This window comes from Embiotoca jacksoni, unplaced genomic scaffold, assembly GCF_022577435.1.
Source record: "Embiotoca jacksoni isolate LCO1_2020_lvr unplaced genomic scaffold, fEmbJac1.0.p SCAF_20, whole genome shotgun sequence".
Taxonomy (NCBI): Eukaryota; Metazoa; Chordata; class Actinopteri; family Embiotocidae; genus Embiotoca; species Embiotoca jacksoni.
Window position 1 is genome coordinate 3548200 of NW_027185341.1, and position 23439 is coordinate 3571638.

Below are 23439 nucleotides of genomic sequence, written 5' to 3' on the forward strand. Positions count from 1 at the left end.
CTCTCTCTCTCTCTCTCTCTCTCCTTTCTCTCTTCCTCTTGACTCCCTCCATCCTCCTCCTCCTCCACCATGCCGCTCTCATCTCTCCCCTCTGCTCCTCGTTTTCATCTGAAATTGAACTATCCACGCATTTAATTTTTAATGATACACGTAGAGCTCGATCAGTCTCTCTCTCTCTCTCTCTTTTTTTTTCTTTGTCTCCCCCTCCACTCTCTGCTCCCCTCTTCGCCACCTGTTAGTTAGTCTCCCTCTCCTCTTCGCACTGGAATCCCCCCTTTTTTTATGAGGAGTTTCACACTTGTCTGTCACTGAGGTAAGTCAGCATTTTTATCATTTTATTCTGGAATACAGACAGGGCTGGGAATATTTAATTCTCTCCTAATTTCCCCGCATGAAATACACCTTTATGTTTCACACTTATTCAGAGATGTTGTCTTGTCTTTTTTCCCTCACCTTCTGTCTGATATCACTGCATCCTCACTTTGTCTCTTTGGTTCATGTATGTGTGTTTTTGCCTTGTTAATTTAAGTGAGCATGAGATAAACTCACAGATTGAGAGACGGACACATCTTCTGCACCAGTCTCCCAGCAGGTTGGTGCAACATGTGGCATGTGTCTGTTTCAGTATCTCTTTACCTGCTCTTTCGCTTCCCTTTCACACCTTCTAACACACACACACACACACACACACACACACACACACACACACACACACACACACACACACACACGCACACTGAAGTTTACTCATCCTTGGCTGCCTGAAAATAACTTGGCTCTAATTGACAAGTTCTCACTGTCACTGTGGTTTGCTATAAATGACGCGTGCCATCAAGCTCTAATGAGTAGCTACATTGTGCAGCACTATATTATACCATCTGCCTGTCAGCCAGCAGCTTGTTATTTAAAGGTGAACGAAGCCCGCCGCAGGGGTCCGTTGTATGTAGGACACAAGGGAAGAAGAAGAAGAAGAAGAAGAAGAAGAAACAGCCGAGAGGGAGGAAAAGAGAGAGAGAGAGAGAGAGAGAGAGATCCTCACATACCTACAAGTGGAACGAAGGTATCTGAGGAAGACTGGCGGAGAGATCATGTGAGAGATAAAGAAGGGAGAAGAAGAAGAGGTGGAGAAGGTGGAGGTTAAGGGAGAGAGTGCCCATGCCTGTGAAATGACTCTAATTTAAAGTGAAGGAGCTAAAACAGGAGGAGGGGAGGACGCATGTTGCACGAAGATATTCCTGACTGTCGGAACCTGACAGCTTCAATCCTTCCTCCCAAAGCTGGAGACCCATGTAACCTTACGAATTAGTACGAGGGGACCATACATGATATACCGTACTTGGTACTGTATGTGGTTGCATAACTAATAGCTAGAGGGATGGCTGCAGTGTTGGCCCATTATCTTCTAGTTTATAGGAATTATGTAAAGTAGTTCAGCCATGTGCTTCAGGCTTAGAGTCATGTATGTGAAGGAGCCTCAGCGCATAAAAATCTGTAAAGTGTGAAGGGGAAATCTGCCACCTTATTATTGTGCGTGCGCGCTGCCACGCTTCCCAACAAGCAGATGATGATGAAAAGAGAAGATGAGAGGGATTCCAGCTGGCAGCATGAGAGCGATCAATCACGAGCTCCCTGCGAGCTTCTGCTTCCCAGAGAGCTGCAAGCCACCGGGCCCCCCGGTCATACGTGTGCTGTTGTTGCTGCTGCTGGTGGTGGTGGTGGCGGTGGTGGCGGTGCTGCTGCTGCTCCAGCTTACGGCCACATCTGCTAGAACTGGGAGGCGACTGACTGCGCACATTATATCAACAGACACCCGCTAACGAGCTGCACAGTGCGTGTGTGTGTGTGTGTGTGTGTGTAGAAATGAATTAATGATCTGACAGGAGTGTATCAGTATGTATGTTTTCTGGAAGGCTTGTGTAAATATATTGTTATATTTGTGTGTGTGTGTGTGTGTGTGTGTGTGTGTGTGTGTGTGTGTGTGTGTGTGTGTGTGTGTGTGTGTGCGCTTCGAGGGATTATATTCTTCTCATAAAGGCAATCATTATAACCAGCTCATTCATGTTAATTAATCCTTCAATCAATTCCAACCACCATCATCATCATCATCATCATCACAGGGAGCTTCATTAACTCTTCACCTTCCCCTTAATGCCTGGCAATTGTCCACTTGAGATTATTTCCACTGGAGGGCAGCTTCATTGCATTATTGTTGTGTGTGACTGAGATGATTTACTGTGTCTGTGATGAGCGTTGGTTTATCTTCTCTCCACATTATTTCACCTCAGATTTGAGGAATGGAGTCTGAGGTTATCTCTGTGCTGCTTCATTGAGTGGCAACAGAGAAAGGCAGAACTCTGATTTGTTGTTCAGCGCTTCAGAGGTCATTACTTGTTCTATTGTGGTCCTTAGTGGTAGCAAATTGGCTGCTGCTGGTTTTCAAAAGGCACGATGTCCATCACTTACCAGCCTAGAGCCAGAAGTCTGTCAGCGTCCTTTCAGTCAAATGGGTCAAGAAAAGTTTGGCTGGCATACTGCAGCCATTTTCAAAAGTTTGTTTCATCTCCGGCCAACGGAAACCTGGATGAGCTGTGGTGTTTATCAGCCGCCGTTGTGTTCACAGCGCAGTGGCTGGACCATACATGACAAATTACCCTCGCTGCCTGTAATTTTGCTGAAGGTCAACAGTCAGAGGCGACAACTTCAGAGCCACTTTCTGCAGGGCACCGTTGGTTATATTGACTTTATCCTGATGAGTGAAGGGCTCTAAAATTAATCTGTTTACTGGGTTTGACCACGCAAACAGAAGGACACATGAATACACAGTAATTACAGATGTGTTAGCCGGAAAAAAAAAGAAGAAATTGTTCAATTTTTCTTTTTTTAAAATTTCTTTGTGAAATTTTTGCCATTATTAGACAGCTGCAGGAAAGAAAGACAGCAAAGGTGAGAGAAAGAGAGCAGGAGATTGACAGCCATCTGGGAATTGAACCGCAAACTCTCTGCTAACAGCATTTGCACCTATGTACCAGGTTACCTAACCACATGCCTGTCAGGTGGCAAATGGTTCAACAATTTGAGAACTACATGTATTTCTATGGGAGAATTCAATGAGAAGATTAATGCCATGTGTGTGCTTAAGCTACTGCCTGCAGCCACTTACCAGCACACATTACATGTCATTTGTTGGAGGTCTGGTTTTACAGGGAGGTATGTGAGGGACTATTTCTTGGCAGTGCACAAAAACCTTGTTTCTTGAAAAGAGCTGACGAGCTGTCTCCCCTTGTTTTAAGAACCTGCTTGCTGTAGAAACACATTTATCAGGACAGGAGAGTATCCGTATAAATCTTCCCATTGAACTCTTGCCAAGAAGGTGAATGAATATATCTTTATGTCTTTAATATGTATGCAACATTGAGATTGTCAACTCCTCTAATGACAGCAAAGAGATCATCCAAAAAAATACTTATTCTTAATTTCCCACCGCTTGTTGTTTGTGGAGTTTTATTTCAGACCATTTTCAGTCACCAAAATAAAGTCAAAATGACCATTATCCCCTCAAACATCCCTGTCTGACTTCTGATCTTTTAGATATTTACTAAACCTCTCACAACTCAACTTACAGACAACACAGAGTAAGCGCAAATACTCACCGCGCAAATATTAACTTCTCAGTTTCAATCGATTAATGCAGCGAGAGCGGAAGGTAGTCCAGGGGGGATTTGTTCAGTATTGAGGACAGAACGCCCCCTCAAGCCCTGCTGTCTTTAGAAAACAAAAGCTGTGAGATATTTGTAATCCACCCCCTTCTTTTTTTTATTTTGGGAAGAGAGCAGACACATCAGCCTCGTGGTCAACTCCACTCCCTGCAACCATAACTTTATATAATCTTCAAGACTCTTCTCTCCATCTGAGTGCGCCAAAGAGCGTTTAAGCTTGTTTAAGACTTCCTTCTGTAATTACCTGGAGGATTGTTAAGTGTTTTAGATGACATGCTTGCCTCAGCTGCTCACACACTGCAATTTCATCAAGGATGATTAGGATTTGGGGCAGACCCCTATTGTCCACTACCCTCTATCTTTCCTGATAGGCTTGGGTTTATTAAGATTTATTCAATAGAAATGTGTCCTCTGCCGTATTTTGTCATCCCATGTGTAACGCCTTTCTTTTTTTTCTCTTTTTTTAAACATATCTAATTATCTAGAAGTTTTCAACAGGAAAGCAGTTTGGGGTTCTTATAAGTTCTTCTTCACTGTATAATGAGAATCTTCATTTATTTCTTTTTTCACTTGGTGTTGCTCGAGAGACACTGACTGGATCGATCTCTTCCCTCTTGCTTCAGCATTTAAACATTTTAACTGCTGCAGTGCTGAAAGCAAATGTGATTAACACTATAAATCTTTTCCCTCCCAGCCCTATGACTGTGCGAAAAGGAAAACGTTTAGGCATCTCCATCCAGGAGCACATGGCCATCGATGTCTGCCCAGGCCCCATCCGCCCTATTCGTCAAATCTCTGCCTACTTCCCTCGCCTCTCGCCCACTTCCTCCTTCTCGGAGCCACTCTCGCCTAATCAGGTGGCAGCTCCCACCACGCTCAGCCCTAGCAGTGGAGGTCAAGGTGGAGGGGCTGTCGGTGGAGTAGGAAGGAGCACCGACCTGTTGTCACCGCTGTTACCAGGGGCTGCAGGTGGAGGGGGCTCACTGTCAGCCATGAGCAGCATGGACGCCTCCATTGAGATTGACAGCTGTGACAGCGACGATAACAGTGAGTCACCTGAAAATAATGACCAGGTTTTGATGAAGCTGTTTGAGCTGAGGAATAAAATTAAAGTTAACACTGGATCTCAGAGAATAGATTACAAATGGTAGTTTTCACTTGAAATGCTGAAACAGAGGGCGTTCAAAGGTTCAATGCGTACAATTTTTAGTTTAAATATTTAGAATCCAACTTAAATTATCCACAGATTGTGAAGAAAAGTCAGTTTTCTTCTTTGCAGGTAATAAAGCCACAAAAGCAATTAACAACGTAACTGGCACACATTTTTTTATGTATGAGGTTTTATTTACTGCCTTCCAGCTTCCTTGGGGACGTTAGAGTTTGACCTACTGTACGAGAAAGCCACCAGCTCGCTGCACTGCACAGTCCTCAGAGCGAAGGTGAGTACTGTCCTCTGAAACGCCATCACAGCAACTGCACACAGTTTGTCCACCGAAGCACAGAGAGACTCTAGTTATTACTCAACAGTTATTTTTCTAAAACCAGTTTTTAGCCCAGCAGCAGACTATTAGTCTTGTTTGGAACGTAGGACTCTCAGGACATAGGACCCAAGGATCATAGGACCTTGGAAACATCGGACCCTGGAAAAATAGAGTCCCGGGAGCATAGATACCCTCCCCAGTCTTATGACTTTTTCAACGTCATGATTGTGGTTCAAAGAGACCTGCACATTACTCCAGTAGTTCACCTGTTGAAATGGCAGTTAAGCTTTACATAAAAATATGAACTTCTTACAATATTTTCAACCCACAACTGCTCCATTTTCACAGCAGAAAAGCATTTTTGAAATTTCACTTCTTTAGAAAAAGAAATTTGAGATCTTAAAATAGACTCTTGATGAATTTATTACATATTTGTTATGGTGTGACTCACTGTTGTATTGAAACCACCCGTCAAATTAAAATTCCACCCCCTGCTTGATTCAATTTGAAGTGAACTGCACACCTCTCAGTGTGGTTGTTTCAGAATTCATTACGAGTGGTTGAAGTTTGCACACTGTCCTCCACTGTTCATTGTGTATGCCTTATATGTTGTATCTCCTATGCAAGGGTCTGAAGCCGATGGATTTCAATGGCTTGGCTGATCCCTACGTCAAGCTGCACCTTCTGCCGGGAGCCTGCAAGGTCTGATTTTATTGTCAGATCATAAATTTGTTCCTGTGTTTTTCTATAACTAAAAGAGACCTTCAGTTTCCTGGCATCGAGGACTTTTGAGTGTACTCTTCAATCATGCTACCATTTCAGAATTGTGAGATAGAAATGCGAATGCAGACCGATATATTCTGCAGCAAAACAAAGTGACCTGGGAGCCAGTATGAATTAAAGTTGTTTTCCTGCCGCGGTTGTTTCCTTTTTGCACCTTCTTGACAAAGCTCTGACTTCCATTCATGTTTTCTTCTCCTCTACGCTGTGATTCACAGGCCAATAAACTGAAAACCAAGACTGTTCGCAACATGCTAAATCCGGTGTGGAACGAAACGCTCACTTACTGTGGAATCACCGAGGAAGACATGTACCGCAAAACACTCCGGTAAATGTTTGGTTTAGAAGCTATTTCTGTCCTCTTCATGTCCTGTCCGTCTGTTTTTGTCTTTCCTATCAGAAAGCTGATCCATGCTTACAAAGGATTTCTTATCGTCTATTTCAATCACAGAGGTTTTTCCTCTCAGTTTATAGGTCTTTCTCTGCTCCCTCTGTCTTCCTATCTGTGCTTATCCTTAGATCCTCTGTCACCTCATCTCCATTCCTCATCAGTCTCAGTCTCTCCTGTCCACTAGGATCAAAAAAGATCTCCTCACTCCTTCTAAACCATCCTTTTCTCTTTATCTTCCTTTCCGTCTGGCTTCTTGCTTTCTCTTACCAAGTTGCAGTGACAGATTGAGGTCAGACTAAGCACTGCGGGGTGTTTAATTTCATTGACCCCCCTCAAGAGGTGACAAAAGCTGTGAATTGTCTTAGCCTATGACTGAAAGTTTGCCACACTACACGTGGGAGTGGGATTTAAATAGGATCGACGGATGAACTCTCGGGGGAAATTAAAGAAGCTGGCCCTACCACCACCCTGTGACACAGTGTTAATTCAGCAGAGGCATGGAAAGATCAGGAGACAGGAAGTTTAACTTCAGGAAACATGTTGACATCGCACACTGCAATCACTGATGTTTGAAATCATTTACCAAGATGTGTACAAGCAACACCATCCTGGTTTCTTCTGAAGTACTCCAGGTAGCACAATCAGGTTTCTCAACACCAGGATATGGTAATGATGAAATCAGGTTATGATATTTACTTGCACAAACTGCAAAGTCAATGTAAACGCACAAACTATTATGAGATAGAGAGTCCACTTTTTGACTCAGTGGTCTATTATGTCATTTTTTCATAGTTTCGAGTTAAGGCTGTCACAGTCATGACATTTTAGCTGACAATTAATGGTTATACAAATATTTTCAATTAACGATTTATTTGGGTTTTTTTCTGTTCATTTTATGCCACTATCATAGTATGAACCCAATCATATTTTAATAATACCCCTTATGACAGAGTATCCATTTATTGGCTAGGTGCATTGAAACATGCATTCATATGTTTGCCTTTTTCACTTTGTAATATGACAAAAAAAAGCAACTTTGAAACTTATTTCAATATACAAAGAAATTACAGACACTAACAGGTACCAATAATCCAAATGAATGATGTACTAGTGATATTAAACCACAGCAGATGAGAGGGGGGCACAATAAGATAATGTAATTAAAAAAGCTACAGTCAAACCTTAAATGATGGAAAATGACATGAAATAGTAGTGATGGAAATATAAGTTTGGTTCATTTCATTCAGCTATTTTCATACAGTTGAATGGAAACGATTATGACAATTATGCAAAACGTCAGCTCAAATAAGTTCAATCGGGTGATTATGTAATAATTGTGTCAGGCCTACACTGTTTAGGTCCAAATCTTTTTACACATAATAGCATTATTTTTAGCATATTTATAAGTCTCGATTTATTATCTGTTTTTAGTAAGACCAGTTTTCATCTTTTTTTTTAAGGTGGAAATGGGTTTTTATAAGCGCCAGTACAATAAGTGTTATTGCAGATTTTACCCATAGCTTTATTTAAATCAGTCACTATGAGGCTTCAATGCACCTCCCCTGCAGCAGCAGCAGAGTCCTTTGAATGGACGTTTGAACTCCTCGCTGTCAGAGGACATTCTTATTTACATACATCATGGATGTTTAAGTTGGTGACAGTGTGCGTGGATCAGATTCATCACCCTGCTCTGCTGACATTGAGAGCTGTTTGAAAGAAAAGTGTATATCTATATGAGCTATCATAATGACAGTATGATGTTTACGTTATTTCATGCTGTGTAAGAGTCCCCTTACATCCAGCCGACATCATAGTGACTCTGTATTCTCCCCTCACATTTGACTCTTTGAACAGTCGTACACTCACTCACCACTCCATCCTCAAGCCCTTCGTGTCACCGCTGTCCTTTTCTCCTACGTCTATCTTTCACCATCTTTCAGCTCTCAGCTCTGACAGACTTCGTCTCTCTTTGTACTCCACTTCACTTATCTTCCTGCCGCAGCGTTTTCCTTTCTTCCATCTTCATCTTTCCTATGTTCTTGCTATTTGCTCTAAAGGGTGTTTTTTTTGTTGTTGTGTGTATTAGACTCAACACTACCTCTGGGAATTTCAGCACGTACATATCTGGTGTCCCCAGGCAACTGGCCTGTACCACCTTCCACATTTCTGCAATACTGTGTTTTTATTACCGGAAACAGCAGGCAGCGGGTGACTGCAACGTTTCATTCCTGTGGTTATGAATTTAGTTAAGTTAAAAAAAATTTTTTTTTTTAAAAACACCAAGAGGAAGCACATTTGTGTCTGTATTTCCGTGCCTTTAGGTTGCTTTCTTAATTTTCTTCCTCTCCTTGCTTGTCTTTTATTCACATTTATGTAAAAAGGTCATAAAAAGGCAATCCCGTTGGATTAAAGTTAACCTGTTGCACACTGATTCACACACACAGATTTAGTTACAGTAAATGGTTCTGTTTTTACCTCTTTCTTTCACACACCACACTCCATCCTTCATTTTTCAGCTTTTGATTTCACATACATCGGCTCCCTCCATCTCCTTCAATCCTCTCTGCTACTCCCACCCTGGGTGACATTATGGCAGTTGTAAAAGTGTGCCAGGCCCATAAATATGGATTGACTTAACCTTGCATGATGCACTTTCACACTATCCGAATTCCCACTGAAGTAGAAATGGGAATACTTGTGGAATGTCAATACACATGTGCTTGATTTATATGTACCATTGATGATTTTCTGACTGTGTGCTCTTTAATTCAGGTCCTGTTTGTGTCAACAATTTCCTTCCACGTTATTGTTGCCACAACATTACAATGAGTCATAATATGTTATGTTTTTTTGACAACCGCACTCCCTCGCACACAACAGACTTCTTCATCTGTCTAAATTTTCTGTGCCCGCCTCGTAAATCAGCCTCTCTTATTTTATATTCATGCTGATGCCCATCTCTGCTTCTAACTGTCTCTCACTCCCAGGGTGTCTGTGTGCGACGAGGACAAGCTGACACATAATGAGTTCATCGGGGAGTCGCGGGTGGCCCTGCGCCGCGTGAAGCCTGACCAGACCAAACACTTTAACATCTGTCTGGAGCATCCACCTCCTGTGAGAAGAAGAGTGGGGCGGAAAGACTAAAAAGAAGGACAGGAAAGAGGAAAATGAATGTGTATGAGATAAATAAATGACTGGAGCGTAGTGTAGAAATATATCAAGGCTTTCTGTCTGACTCACAACTGCATATTTGAAAGTAAAGATGTGAGGAATAGACAGCGGTAGGAGAGAATGAGGTGAAGAGAGAAAATTGTTTACATGCCAACAGGGAGGCGTTAAAACATCGATATTTCGTAGACACACCTGGGTTTCCTTACTTATAAAACCCCAACATGTCTGTCCAATCTCTGCAGCATGGTTAGCGAAACAGCTGAACAAATGCATCCAAGAAGCAACTGTACACAATGTCCCAAAATACCTCAACTCACCCAAGCTCCCACTTTATTCTACATTAAACACTGACAAATGGTTGTATTAGTAGCGATAATAAAAACAGAATACATTGGAGATTTGTTTTTGCTATGTAAAAAAATATTCATAAACAAATGTGTTTATTAGTGCAGCAAGACGGACAGCTCAGCATAAAGCCCGACTGCCGTATGGTTCCAGCCACCAGATATCAACATATCTCTGTTCTTTAAACTAAACTGTAAACTAAACACAGATGTGATTTTATCAAAGGATATGTACTGAACTATTTTGAGCTCCTAGCCAAGAAATAGTCTAATACTTAGAGTTTTTCACAAATTCCTTTCTAATACGACCTCCCTCACAAAAAGTTGTACCTAACAACTTAATTAATGGTTTATAAACCAATTAAATGCTTTATAAATCAGATATTGTATTAATTGGAGGACATTTTTGTTGCCAGGTTGTGAAAAATCCTTTTCTTTGGTAAATAAATTAGTAACCATTAATAAACATAAAATCAATTGTACACAATAAATTGGCCACATTGGAAAGAGGCACTAATGATTTAGAAAAAGACGAGTTTGAAATAAATCCAAATGCAATTGATTCTGATTCACAGTATCACTTGAAGTATGTGGGCAGCCAAGCGTTACACCCATGAGTGAATGCTTAAAACTTTTAAATCTGTGTCTGTAACAGCTTCCCATGTTTCCACCAGATTTTTTAATATTGGCTGGGTTGGACTCTGACACTGAGTAATAAAGCTGGTTTCTCAGTCACTGTTGAAATTCATCCAAAAATCTTTGATGGGGTTGAGGTCAGGGGTCTGTGCAGGCTCTTCAACTGAGAAGGCCATTTGCTTTTGAACCACACTTTATTGTTGAGATTTCCTTTAAATGGAAGAAATGGGCCCAAACCAAGAAAAGCGACAAACAAATTGTAAACAAAGACCAGGGTGCCCACATATTTTTGGCCATATAGTGTATTCTGCTGGTTATGTTGGCCAGCTGAGATGATTTGTGCCTCTTTACAATTACAAATGTGAGGTAAACAGACAACATTTCTACTCCTATAGCCCACAAATAGCTATTTGTGCTGGCTAAATGTCAACACGTGGGAAAAGGGTACGCAGAGGAGGCGAGGAGAAACGGTGAGAGGAGAGGGGGCTGTTGGAGTTTCAATAGACAGCAAGCAAGAGAGATGAGAAACAAATGGATTAAAAAATAAAAGCAGAGGTGGGTGAAAATGGGCTGGAGGGTGCCGGGTGTTTGTTCTTTATGAGTTGCAAAGAGCCGCTGGTATTAGATTGGTCCTGAGACCCCGGTGGTGGCCACTCTGCGATCAAACGCTAAAGCCCCTCTGTCATCCTGCAAGCCAGACGCTGTGTGAGACCTGTAATTTTCAAAGTGGCTTCACCCCTCCACTCGATAGGCTAAATATCTGTCCCTTTCTCTTCATCCTTTGCTCATCCAACCTACATGTGTAGCTTCTCTGTCAGTCATCCCCACTTTTTATTCATCTCATTCGCCTATTTTTGTCTGCTATGCTTCCAGCTGGCTTCACCGACTGCGATGAGCACAGCCCTGAGAGGAATCTCCTGCTACCTGAGAGAGGTGAGCACCGTGACTCTTCTGTCTGTTCGGTTCAACATGACCCTCTTTCGGCCTGTCCCTTCGGCCCATATTTCAACCTGTCAGAAAGGACAACACACAGTTTGTGGGGAGCTTTGGTCACCTTGTCCAATGGGACTTAATTACCAGAGCTTGACAAGCATTAACATAAAACTATGAGAATGAACCTGTTAGTAGTCCAAGGATGCTATTTGTTGTCATTATACAGCCTGTATCTTCATTCTAAAACAAAACTGTCTTCATCATTCTTAATCTGTCTTCTTTTCTGAATCACCATCGCTGCATATTTTACGGCTTTGCTTTTGTCCAGGCAGTGATGAGTGATAACATAATTTGTAAATTAATTCATACAGTTTTAGTAGCTGACTAATCATTTAAGTAATTTGTAAAGTAAACATGCTGAACATAAACTGGTCCCAGCTTATCAGATGTAAAGCCTCGCTGCTTGGCTCTATTTCAGATGGTTGCAATTTGATTAGGTGTAAAATATATTTCAAAATAGATTATTGATCAGAAAAAACAGGCAATGTCAAGAAAACAGTTTCATTTTATTAACCAAAGACTTTATTGAGTCATTAAGAAATTGATTGAATAATTAAAGATGACAATAATCAATAGTTGCGGCCCTACACACTCTCACCTCTTTGTTTAACTGTATGTTAAATTTGACCAAGGCTTGCAGATAGTATTTACCAGAAATTACATTTACTTGACAAACATCACTTATAAGTGTGAAAATCATCTTAGTGTGAATGTTGAATGGTTTCCATTCATTTCTGTAAAACATGAAAATCTGAGTTGCATTATGTAAATCCATTAAGTCAGCATTAACTTGAATGTTAGGCAGCCGAACCTTGTTTTGAATTCTTGAAAATTCTTTACAAAACGCTTAGATTGACCATAACCTGGATGAATGACCATCTTCACAGACAGATCTGCATTCATTTTCTGATCAAGTGCAGTGCATTTCAAAATTACTGCGGCTTAACTGGATAATTGAGTTTGATTATCATATCATGTGGAAAGATATGAGAAATAATGGCTGCCTGTTACAAAAAAACAAAAATACACGCAACTACTTAAAGTGAAACTATGTAAGTTTTGGTAAATGCCAGCCGATTAGGCCAAAAGTAACAATCACAGAAAAATGATAAAAAAGTAGAGAGATGAATCATAAAGTTGGTGAACTAAGTAATGTCTGTTATAGACCTTTTTCACAGCAGACAAGTTGACTTGTCATTGTAGGGAAAGCACAGGTGTAATAAAGAAGGCTCAGTTCCATTAAGCGTCCCAGTAAACTGACGGTAAACCAACAGGGCCTCCTCTAAACAGAATGCAGGCGTCATTAATATACTAGAGTTTCCCCTACAAGTGTCTGCTGTAAAAAAAAAATAATAAAAAAAAAAAAGTTTAGACAGCAGTATTTATCAATAGTTAGGTGATAATTTATTATTTCTGTATGAAATAATAGAAACTCAAACACAAACAGACAGCAAATGATTCGAACCATACCCAAAACCTGGTAGTGTACCTGGTCGCAACTAAAGCCGAGTAACCAAGTGACTCACTAATGTCCGTTATACAGCAGTACGGCGACCATGCGATCATACAAGATCAAATTCTTAACTGAATGAAGCAGAAGAGGCTGTAAACAGTATATGTATTCAATTTTTTATTTGTAAGAAATATCACATTTCCTCTTTTCTTAGTTAAATAGTCTCTCTTTAAAAGTACTTTCTGTCCTTTGCTCCGATGTAATGTATTGCTCTTCTTTCTTTCATAAGCCGACACACCTAAACAGCTCAGTGACTTTCATCTAACATTTGAGCTCATCTGTCTCAGCTCAGAGACAAACCCAACTATCGCTGAGAACAAATAATAAACAGCAGTGTAATCAGTCCAATGGCAAAAACCTGTCTTCTTGGACAAACCGACACGTGGGTTTTTAAGTCATATTAATGCACTTCGTCGCTTGTGGCTCGAGTATTTTCTACGGACAACTGTTACCAAAGCATTTGACAACAAGCACAACAACAGAACAGATTCAAAGTGACAGATGAAAGAAAGCGAGGAAGCAGCAACAGAGGGTGAAGAAGGGGAAAACGATGTTCTCGCAGGCCCGTGACTCACCGTCATGGCCAACAGCACCGATACATGTATGTTATTTATAGGAAAGATGCACTGTTTGCTATTTCAGGACTTTGCATCACTAGATAGATTTTCACGACTTGTCTGTGTTGTTTTACCTGAGAAGACGGAACAGCCTCAGTTCTGTCACAGATGTATTTCCACGAAACGTCTCTCCCTTCCTTTGTATCGCTCCATCTCTCATAAAGTCTTATCTTCAAGCAAGGGGTGGACACAGCCAAGGCGATCAATATGCCACACGCCACGCACTCCTCCATGCTCCTCCCTCCCTTTTTATAATTGTCTCAACAGCTTGCCCTCTTCTTTTCTCCTAATTCTCTCTTTCTTATCTTACCCTCTTCTCCGTGTCTGTATATTTTTCTTTGGGAATCGTTATTACTGCCAACAGCCAGATCGCCCATCTGTCGTCAATGACTAGGAGACTTAAAAACTCTGCAATCAGTGAGGGTAATTTGCACCAGGTATCCGGTAACAAAACAGCTCAGACCTTCACAGATCGACAGAGAGCGACTCATTAGGCAGGTGGAAACAAAAGAGGCGTCGGCATGGAGCCGGTGACAGACGAACGGGAAGGAGATAAATTTGTGGGTGTTTATTTTGCATGCGGGCAAGACACATTAAACAACCTTGAATGTTGTGAGAAGCACAGGCAGTCGTTTCAGTCCGGTTATCTTATCTGGTTTGGCCTCACGGTTAATTTACCCAATAATATGTGTGGGAGAGGACTGGCTCTGAAATCACTTGTGTCTAAAAGAAAAAAAAAACAAGAAAAAAAAACTGGGGCTCTGAAATTGGATTGTAACTGCATCAAATGATTATATAAACACAACTCTGACATTTGTGATCACTTTATTAAAATCAATAGCTAGTGGTGGCAAACAGCTGGGCCTTATTTACACTTAAAACAAACACATAAGCATTAATATATAGTCGTGTTTGAGTCCTCATGGTTAGCTTAGCTGAGCACCACAGCTAGAAACAGCTGATCTGTTTCTACCTAAGGTCAAAACAATCATTATTGAACCAGTTACAGTACACCAGTCCTGTACCAACACCGCTTTTAGCTTTGTTTTGAGCTCCACCACCATTTTTTCATTGTAAACAGCTGCTTGCTGAGGCTGAATAAAAACAAAAGAGAAAATGTGAAACAATAGGCAGCTAAAACAAATCAATAAGCTGGAAGTCATTAAAAATCTCTGCCATGGACTGCACAGTGAGCTGATCATTTTCTTACATTACACGTAGTCATTTCAATCACAGGTAACATTTATATACCAATAAAAGCAATTTTAAAGAAGAACTTTAATATTTCATCAACAGGTCATGGCACAAAAGCGTTGCATCACTTCAAATGCTCGAAGCATCCTTTAAATTCTGTATGTACCATTTACAAATGCAGCGCACACACTTTCTCAGTTTTTATTAATATTTCTGTCTGTTGTATCCCTTCTTTCTTCTTCAGTGGGAGACTGAGCAGCAGAGAAGTCTCGAGGAGAGGGGCCGGCTGCTGCTCTGCCTCCAGTACCTACCTCCAGCCAGCGATTGTGATGGGAAGGGTGAGGCCAAGGACAAAGCTCGTGGGGGGCTCTGCGTGGGCGTCAGACGCTGCGCCCACCTGGCAGCCATGGACGTCAATGGCTACTCCGACCCCTATGTTAAAACGTAAGGACGAGATCAGATCACTGACTGAATATCATGAGTTTTACACTGATGAGCCTAAACACTATGACCTTATATGTTGTTGGTGCCACCAAAACCGCTCCGAGATGCACCCTATAAGACAGCTGAAAGTCCCCTACGGTATCTGCACCAGGACTTATTAGCAGCAGAACCTTCAAATCCAGGTTACAGTTGGAGCGTCTGCATATTACACTTGATCCAGCACCACACTGGTGCCAGCTCCTGGTTTGTCCTACTTCAGACCTCGACTGTGAGCGCCCCAAAAGCCTTTCTGTTTCGGAGATGCTTCACCCTAACGTCTGGCCGCAACAATTTGTCTATTTTCACAGTCGTTCAGGTCGTTACACCTGCCCAGTTCTCCTGCATCCAACATGTTGACTACAAGAACCGACTATTGACTGAACCCCTCAAGCCCTCAGTTATATTTTTAAACTTTCACTTGAAAAAACATCCAGATATTCAGTCAGTAACACAATTGTGAGGCCATAAACAAACAACAACACTTAGCTCCATGGATAAGAGACACTTAGGAGAATTTTTTTTAAGAATAAGTCTCCTAATCCTTAACATAAGGCTAGAATGAGATTTGAAAAACCTTTTCACGTAACAACTGGTGTTATATAGATTCAACCGAAATGAAACGCAACAAATGCAACAAACATTTTAATCATAGAAAGTGGCCTCCCCATGGTGGAAAGTGTTCAAATTTAATATATCCCAGACCTCCTCATGAATCGTGCTATGAGATAATCATTGTGCTTCACCTCATCCGTGAGTGGTCATAATGTTTCAGGTCATCATCGGTGTAAATTTTAATAAAATTAGTGAAATTTATATCTGAATGAAAAACACGCGATTATTTAACCAAATATTCGAGCACACGACTGGACACACTTTAAATAATCAATACAGGACACAGCTTGGATTGATGGACTGACATTTCATGATGACCTCTCCGGTGTCACTCACACCATAACACCTCTGTTTGGTCTTAACTGACCTTTGGCTCATATTAACCCCATGAATCACCTTCTGTCACCACTCATGAGTGACGGATGGCTTGAGTAAACATCACCTCGGGTTATAGTGACAGATGAGGGCAGGTCTTCACTCAAATGGAAGCCATTGTGAAATATGTCACTCATTCATCCAGGTAATTACCATTAACAACATGTGTGTGTGCATTGAGAAAGCCTTAGAAATTGATTGCAAGGCAGTGACATGATCTAATGTTACAGGTATATTGTACCAGGGAGGAGCTGCAGAATTAAGGAAAACAGATTTGGGTGGTATTGTAAGTGTCATAGCGATTCTATGGAGACTCACTACTCACTTACGATAGAAACACAATACTGTGTGTGTGTGTGTGTGTGTGTGTGTGTGTGTGTGTGTGTGTGTGTGTGTGTGTGTGTGCGTGCGTACTAGGCAGGGCAGGAAGGTCCCTGAGAGGAATGATCCAACCTGACAGGAAGTGGACAAATGAGCTTTAAAACCTTATCTTCACTCAGTGTTTTCCTGAGTGCTAGTTCTAGCTTTGAGGCTGTTTCTGGAACGAGTAAAAAAAATAAAAATTAAAAAAAAAAGCGAAACAACCTCTCATCACTCGTACATGCATACACACATGCAGGCCACCGTGCTTGTCTCACCTCAGTGTACACAAATCTCCCTTCTCGTCTCTCGTCATGCCTCATACTCAAGTTTTCTCCCTCCCTCCTTACATCCACCGAACCTACGCACACGTCCCTCACACATCCAAAGAATCACATGGAGCACCTTGTTTCATTTTGGATGCATGCTCACATCCTTGCCCTTTGGCGGAAGCTTCTTCCCAGATGCTTTGTTGTGTCTGAGAGCGTGTGGGAACATATGCTCTCCGCGCTGTGGGTGGTGGGTGGAAAGCCAATGTGAAGAGTGATTTTGCGACGCTCCTTCCAGCTGGCTTAAAAATATCCTGAGAATTTAATGACAGCTCGCGAAGGGATGCTGAGCTTTTTCAGTCTGTGCTGTGTTGGTGAAGGAATTGCTGATCAGTTCTCACACGAGGATAGTTTCACAGATAATACACTTAAACCTTTGGGAGATTGGTGGGAAATTAAGTTCAAGAAGACTGATATGAGAACACCTTGTTTATTATGAAGTGAGAACCAGCAGCTCGCGAGCTTACCTTGGCATGAAGACCAAAAAAAAAAAAAACAGCATGTTGTTCCATGTTGTGGTAAGTCAGTGTGTAAGCATGTGAGGAGGTGACACATTTTCAAAAGGGGAGAAAAGGGAAAGAGTCGAATGAAGGAGGGTGCACAAACCCACACGTCCATAATGAAATGAACACAATGTGGTTAACATGTCAGAGTTGACCTAATCCTTTCCAGGTTTACACGAAACAAATCCATCCATTCCACCACAAAACACCAGAAACACACATTGACTACAAAATCACCAGTTATCCCATGAGAAATTCATCAATCTATACCACAAGCACACACTGACCACGCAAAGTACATAGACATCATTATTCCGTTTCACAAAAAAAAGTAGAAAAGTCGGTCTCATCAATAAAGCTGAGAAATTTCTATCAAAAGGTTTTATGTGGGAGTAGTCTTTTCAGGCAATCACCTCCTCAGATGTCCTTTTCAACAACTTCTATCACCTTCAATGTGTTTGCAATGTCCCACATAGTGTGATGTCACATAGCATAATCAGAATTCTTTGTGCGGACAACATTTTTGTGTTCCACAACTTGGTTCTTTAATCTTCTTGTTTTGATGGAGCATTGCATTTTACATTTTGGACATTTTGGACTCATTTTGGACAATGAGCCCTTCCCAAGATGAAATGTGTTTTTCCAGAGGTCTGGAAACTGGAGATGTGAAATAGCCAAGAAGTAATTTGGGACAGTATCTGTTGTGAAACCACACTATTTGTATGGATTAAACAAATAAAATGTAATTTCTAATTATGAGCTGTAGAGATGCTGGCAGGCAGATTTAAAACAGAGCCTGACTGTCTCTGCCTGTTTTCTGGAGCAAAACTAAACTAACCATCTGCTGGCTGACAATTTAGCATAGAGTCAAGATGGTTTCTATTTTGTTATCCAACTCTCATTAATATTAAAGGAATAGTTCAGAATATTTTGAGAAACATGCTTATTTGCTTTCAGAGTTAGATGTGAAGATTATCTATAAAAGTGCATATGAAGCTACAGCCTGCAGCAAGTTAGCTTAGCTCAGCACAAAGACTGAAAACAGGGGGATACCGGTAGCCAAGTGGCAACCAGCCTTGACTTCACCCATTGGTTTGAAAACTGCTCTGAAGCCTCAAGTTTGGATTTTGGCCGTTTTCAAGCCGAGCACTTCCACGTTGGCCTTCAGACCCGGAAGCTACGTCCACTTTTATATACAGTCTATGGTCCAAGCTAACTAATTCCACTCATCACCTCATCACAAATGAAGGTGTTACATCTTGTTTGTTAAAAAAAAAAACTAAGCTGGTGGGCACATTTCAATCTGACATAATTTCCAATTATTGTGCTGTTCTAGCTCTATATGGCCACATGGACCACTTCCCACTGTCTAACTCAGTTGTAGACATTCAGGGAAACAAGAAACCACACAAAACAACACGAGAACAAAATTGCCAGTCGTCGTTATACACTGTTTGCACATTGTTTTGAGCGACTTCTCCTTTTGCTGAATCAACATCGGAGGTGAAAAGTGCAAAACAAGCATGACGCACAGAGGCACAAAAAAGAGAAACATTTAAATAAACCGGAGTTGCATGCATACGTAGGCTATATAACACTCTGCAGATGAGTAATTGTATTTCCCAAAATGTCAAACCATCCTTTAATTAAAAGGGTTTTCTTTTTGATTCATCCCTCAGAGGTCATTAAAAATGTAGTAAGAGAAACATGACAGCAAGAACCAGTAAATCTATAATTAACAGTAATTCCTGATAGAACATAATGATTTCCTCTGTGCATGAACCTACTTTGACCTGAACGGCTATCCCTGGTATTTCCAGGTAAGCTACCTTTGGTGCTTCACTTTCTTTTCAGCGGGGCTCTGAGATGTGAATGATAATGACCAAACTTATATCACACTTCTCTGTCTCAGGTACCTGAAGCCAGACGTTCAGAAGAAATCCAAGCACAAAACAGCAGTCATGAAAAAGACTCTGAACCCAGAGTTTAATGAGGTGAGACATCCATGTTTTCTGTGTGTGCATGTATAACAGGGCAAGAAGCATTTTTGCGTTGGTTAAATGTAAAGAGACAGCTCATTTAGACGTATAGTCCACAGAGACACTGCCCTGCGTGCAAGGTTTTGCAACCTTTTTGCAAGATAGCCAATTAGTGTTTGCATAGTATTATCTGCCATCTCATCAGAGCATTTTAGAGGGCTGGAGGAAAAGCAACATGTGTGTTGGGTGTGCTCTTCTGACCTCTCCCGCTTTCTTTCCATCCAGGAGTTCTTCTATGAAATCTCCTTCTCTGAATTAGCTACCAAGACGCTGGAGGTTACAGTGTGGGACTACGACCTGGGAAAGTCCAACGACTTCATAGGTGAGTAGACGCCAAACACTGGCACCTAATAATTTCTTGGTGGTGATTTTGGAATCACTAATTAGCTGGCTAGCTCCTTTATGAGGAGTCTAATAACTCTGTGCCCATGGCAGATGTTGCCAAAGATATTTTAAGATGTTCTCTGTTATATGTAATCATCCAAGTGCAGCCCTGGGTGCAATTTGCAGGGTTTAGTCACCAGACGGTAGTCTGTGACATTTTGGCTAAAGATTTGGTTTAAACTGGCAATCTGAGTGGGAGTGACTTTTTGCATGCTTCTGCTTTTTCTGGGATCTTTTAAAGTCAAGATTTATTTTTTCACAAATAGTAGCTAAAGGTCAAGTCTGGTATTTTTTATTTCACAAATCCCACAGAAAGACTAACAGGGTCCTTCCATTCTAGTCGATGGCACCAAGCCCACTTGTTTTTTTTACCAAGGGTGTTAATCTTTAAAAACTATAGCTTCACTTTTGTAAAAGGGTTTAGTAATTTTGTGAAACAGTTGGGCTCTGTAGAAACTAGCGCACTTCTTTACACATTTTGAGCGCTAAAACACTATATGTTTCCATCTTCTGGTACTACACTATCATGAGTCATCACGGTTCAAATGCGCTAATGTGATGTAATAAAAGTATTAGTAAATGGAAAGAGTAAAAAAAAAATTAGACTTTTTCCTCTTCAACTAATCCAGGAGTAAAACACGAGTATCTCACTTTTATTTTGAACAAAGTTACTTGTTACCCGTCTCTCGTGAATTTCAAACAATGTAACACCCTTTTAAGGACAATATAGGTCAATCTGAACACTTTTTCAATCATTAGATACAATAATAAGAAATTTTAGTGACAACTAAGGATTTATTAACACATGTCTGATTGATTATTTAAAGTTTAGATCTAAAGTTGAAAGATTTTCTTTTATGATATTGTCTCAGGCTGCGGTTCTCTCTGAAGGAGAACTGGAAAAGTAAATTGGTCCCTCTGAAATTACACAAGCAGTTGTGGAAAAAAACAATAGCAACACAATGCAGAAGATTTTGTATGGACTGTAAAAGTGTAGGTTGAAAGTGCAGCTAGATACGCCTACACTTCTTACAATACACAACCTGTTACAAAACACAACATCAAAAGTAATGCCAGACAAAAACATGCATAATTGTAAAAACAAATATTCATTTATGCTGACAACATTTTTTTAGTGTTGCATAAATTTTGCCCTTTAACTGAAGTCTCTCTATTCTCCCTGCTGTGGTAAGGGGGAGTCTCCCTAGGGTGCCACTCACAGGGAGAAACTCTGCAGCACTGGATAGACTGTCTGAAGGACAAGGGCAAGAAGGTGGAGCGCTGGCACACGCTGACCAACGAGCTGCCTGGATCCACACTGCAGGAATGAACTGAGCCTCTTCCACTGTACTGACGCCGGAGGGATTGCTGGAGGACTCGGGAAGAGTGACGCGTCATCGCATGCTCTGAGGACTTTCTGCATGACTGTGATGGATTCATATTCTACTTACTTTGTGTCATAAATGAGTTCATGATTCATAACAACATATCCAAAGGGGTACACATTCAGAGATCAATACACTAACCTTGGCTCTAAATAGAGCCTACACAAAACTGTCCTCACCACAGAGCTGAAACTAGGAGAATTTTCTTAAAAATATTCCTTGGCATTCATGTCCCTTTTTGAGGAGTCAATGTCAGGCCAAATGTTCATTTGCGCTGGCTTAGGTAGGACAGATCCCAATCAACAAGACAAATTGAAATCATGCAAATCAGTATGATGAGAAAAAAGGTTTAATTATTCTGCGGTTTGACTCTCGTGTCGTCCCTCATGTCAGGCTTGCTTGCTCTTATTAAATTCAGCCAGTTATTTTCATTAACTGCTGACATTAAAACCATCTGTCTTACAGCGCACTTACCTGCCCCTTGCAATAATGTTTTGCCGAATGCTTCCGAAGAGTTCCAAGTGGTCTTAATACTGTTTTAAATCTACTGATCTGATTGTCATTGGATCGCCTGCAGACAGCACAACCTAAAAAGATAACTGGTTCTTCCATGTTGACGGTTTGTGTGAGTTACTTGCATGTTTGGTGTTGATGAAGCAAACTAAAAGTCAGATATGTGTGAGGCTCTACAGCAGGACCAAATGTTCATCATTGTGTTGTCCCCAATGCCCCCGAGGTGTGTAACTAAAAAGACATTTAATTGAATTTAAGGGTAACACGTTTTTTTTGTTGTGGTTGCTGTTTGATGTGTCAGCTCTGATATCACTGTCTCAGTTTGTTGTTGATGACACGTTGATGTTGACCTCATTTTGCTTCAGAATCTCTCATTTGCAAAGAGGAGGACGGTGATCTAAATAACAGGCAAGTCTCACAGCAGCACGGTGTTTAGTGGAGAGCTGTGCATGGCCGTACTCCGACACAGTAAATAAAGTCATCAGCCTTCGTTTGATATCTGAATTACAGCTCTGAATGGTGTATAGAGCACAGTGTTGTCTAGTAACTCTCATGGCTGCTGCTGCTGTGGGCTGCATTAACCAAGTGGCAGGTTTTTATCTGTGCTCGGTCTCGTGGTAAACGAGGTATGCTGAAAATACCAGTGGTGTTCATATGTAAATGGTGTTTCACTTGCTTTGGATGTTTGTCTTTTGGAAAGTGTGCATGATTGTTTTTGTTTTTTTTCATAAAACATTCATACTGAGATGTTGTGTGAGCTCCTCAGTTTCTATTATAACTGCTGCCCTGTTCCCAAGTGGCATTGAATCTCTGATTGAGCACAGCCCAATGAGTGTCAAACCAATAAAGCCAATACTGCCCCCTAGTCTTCTAGATCTGCTACTGCAGCCTCATCAGTGAAGGTGAGTGTCTATCTATCTATCTATCTATCTATCTATCTATCTATCTATCTATCTATCTATCTATCTATCTATCTATCTATCTATCTATCTATCTATCTATCCATCCATCCATCCATCCATCCATCCATCCATCCATCTATCTATCTATCTATCTATCTATCCACTAGATTTCTCTTTCCTAAAGGCACATACTTTTATGACTAACTATTTAAGGACAGTTTGTCCTCTGTTTAACTCTTTGTCTCCTTCACCTCTTAATAACACTTCTGGAGAACACTTCTCCAGAGGCATGTATATTATTTTCTTATCACTATCCTCATTATATAAGCATGACCTATGCTCGTTCCATTTGACAGGGAAGTCAGAGGTCAGCATCGGTACATCGGGACGTTTCTACAAACACACTGCTGCTCAGTGTTTGAGTGGACAGAGTGTCAAGCTGTGAGGCTGAACACGAGTTGACTGACTGACTGAGAAGAAGGGGCCTGAGCGTCGAGACTGAAGCTGCAGTCTCGATTTTAAATAGAAGACGAGGGGTGAGAGGGAAAAAAAAAATGTGTGAAGCTCTTTGCAGCTGTTCAGTTTCTGTTTATTGTGCATTTCCTACTGCATCCTGACTGGGAAGGAAGCTTTTTGTGAAATGAGATAAGGCGACTACTGTTTCATCTTAGTCACCGTTTGTTCCTGGCTGTGCTCAAACATCAACCACACCACGTCT

The 23439-nt window shown here is 41.1% G+C and overlaps 1 protein-coding gene across 1 annotated transcript; it reads left to right on the top strand.

Moving 5' to 3' along the window:
• LOC138201994 (double C2-like domain-containing protein alpha) lies at nt 1-22564 on the top strand. Its single transcript, XM_069155629.1, has 11 exons — nt 1-313; nt 4411-4763; nt 5076-5155; nt 5825-5899; nt 6196-6305; nt 9356-9482; nt 11393-11452; nt 15081-15280; nt 19411-19492; nt 19763-19859; nt 21115-22564. Exons 2-11 carry the CDS (start codon nt 4415-4417, stop codon nt 21249-21251), a joined length of 1317 nt encoding a protein of 438 aa, XP_069011730.1. The 5' UTR covers nt 1-313; nt 4411-4414; the 3' UTR covers nt 21252-22564.
• The last annotated feature ends 875 nt before the right edge of the window (nt 22565-23439 follow it).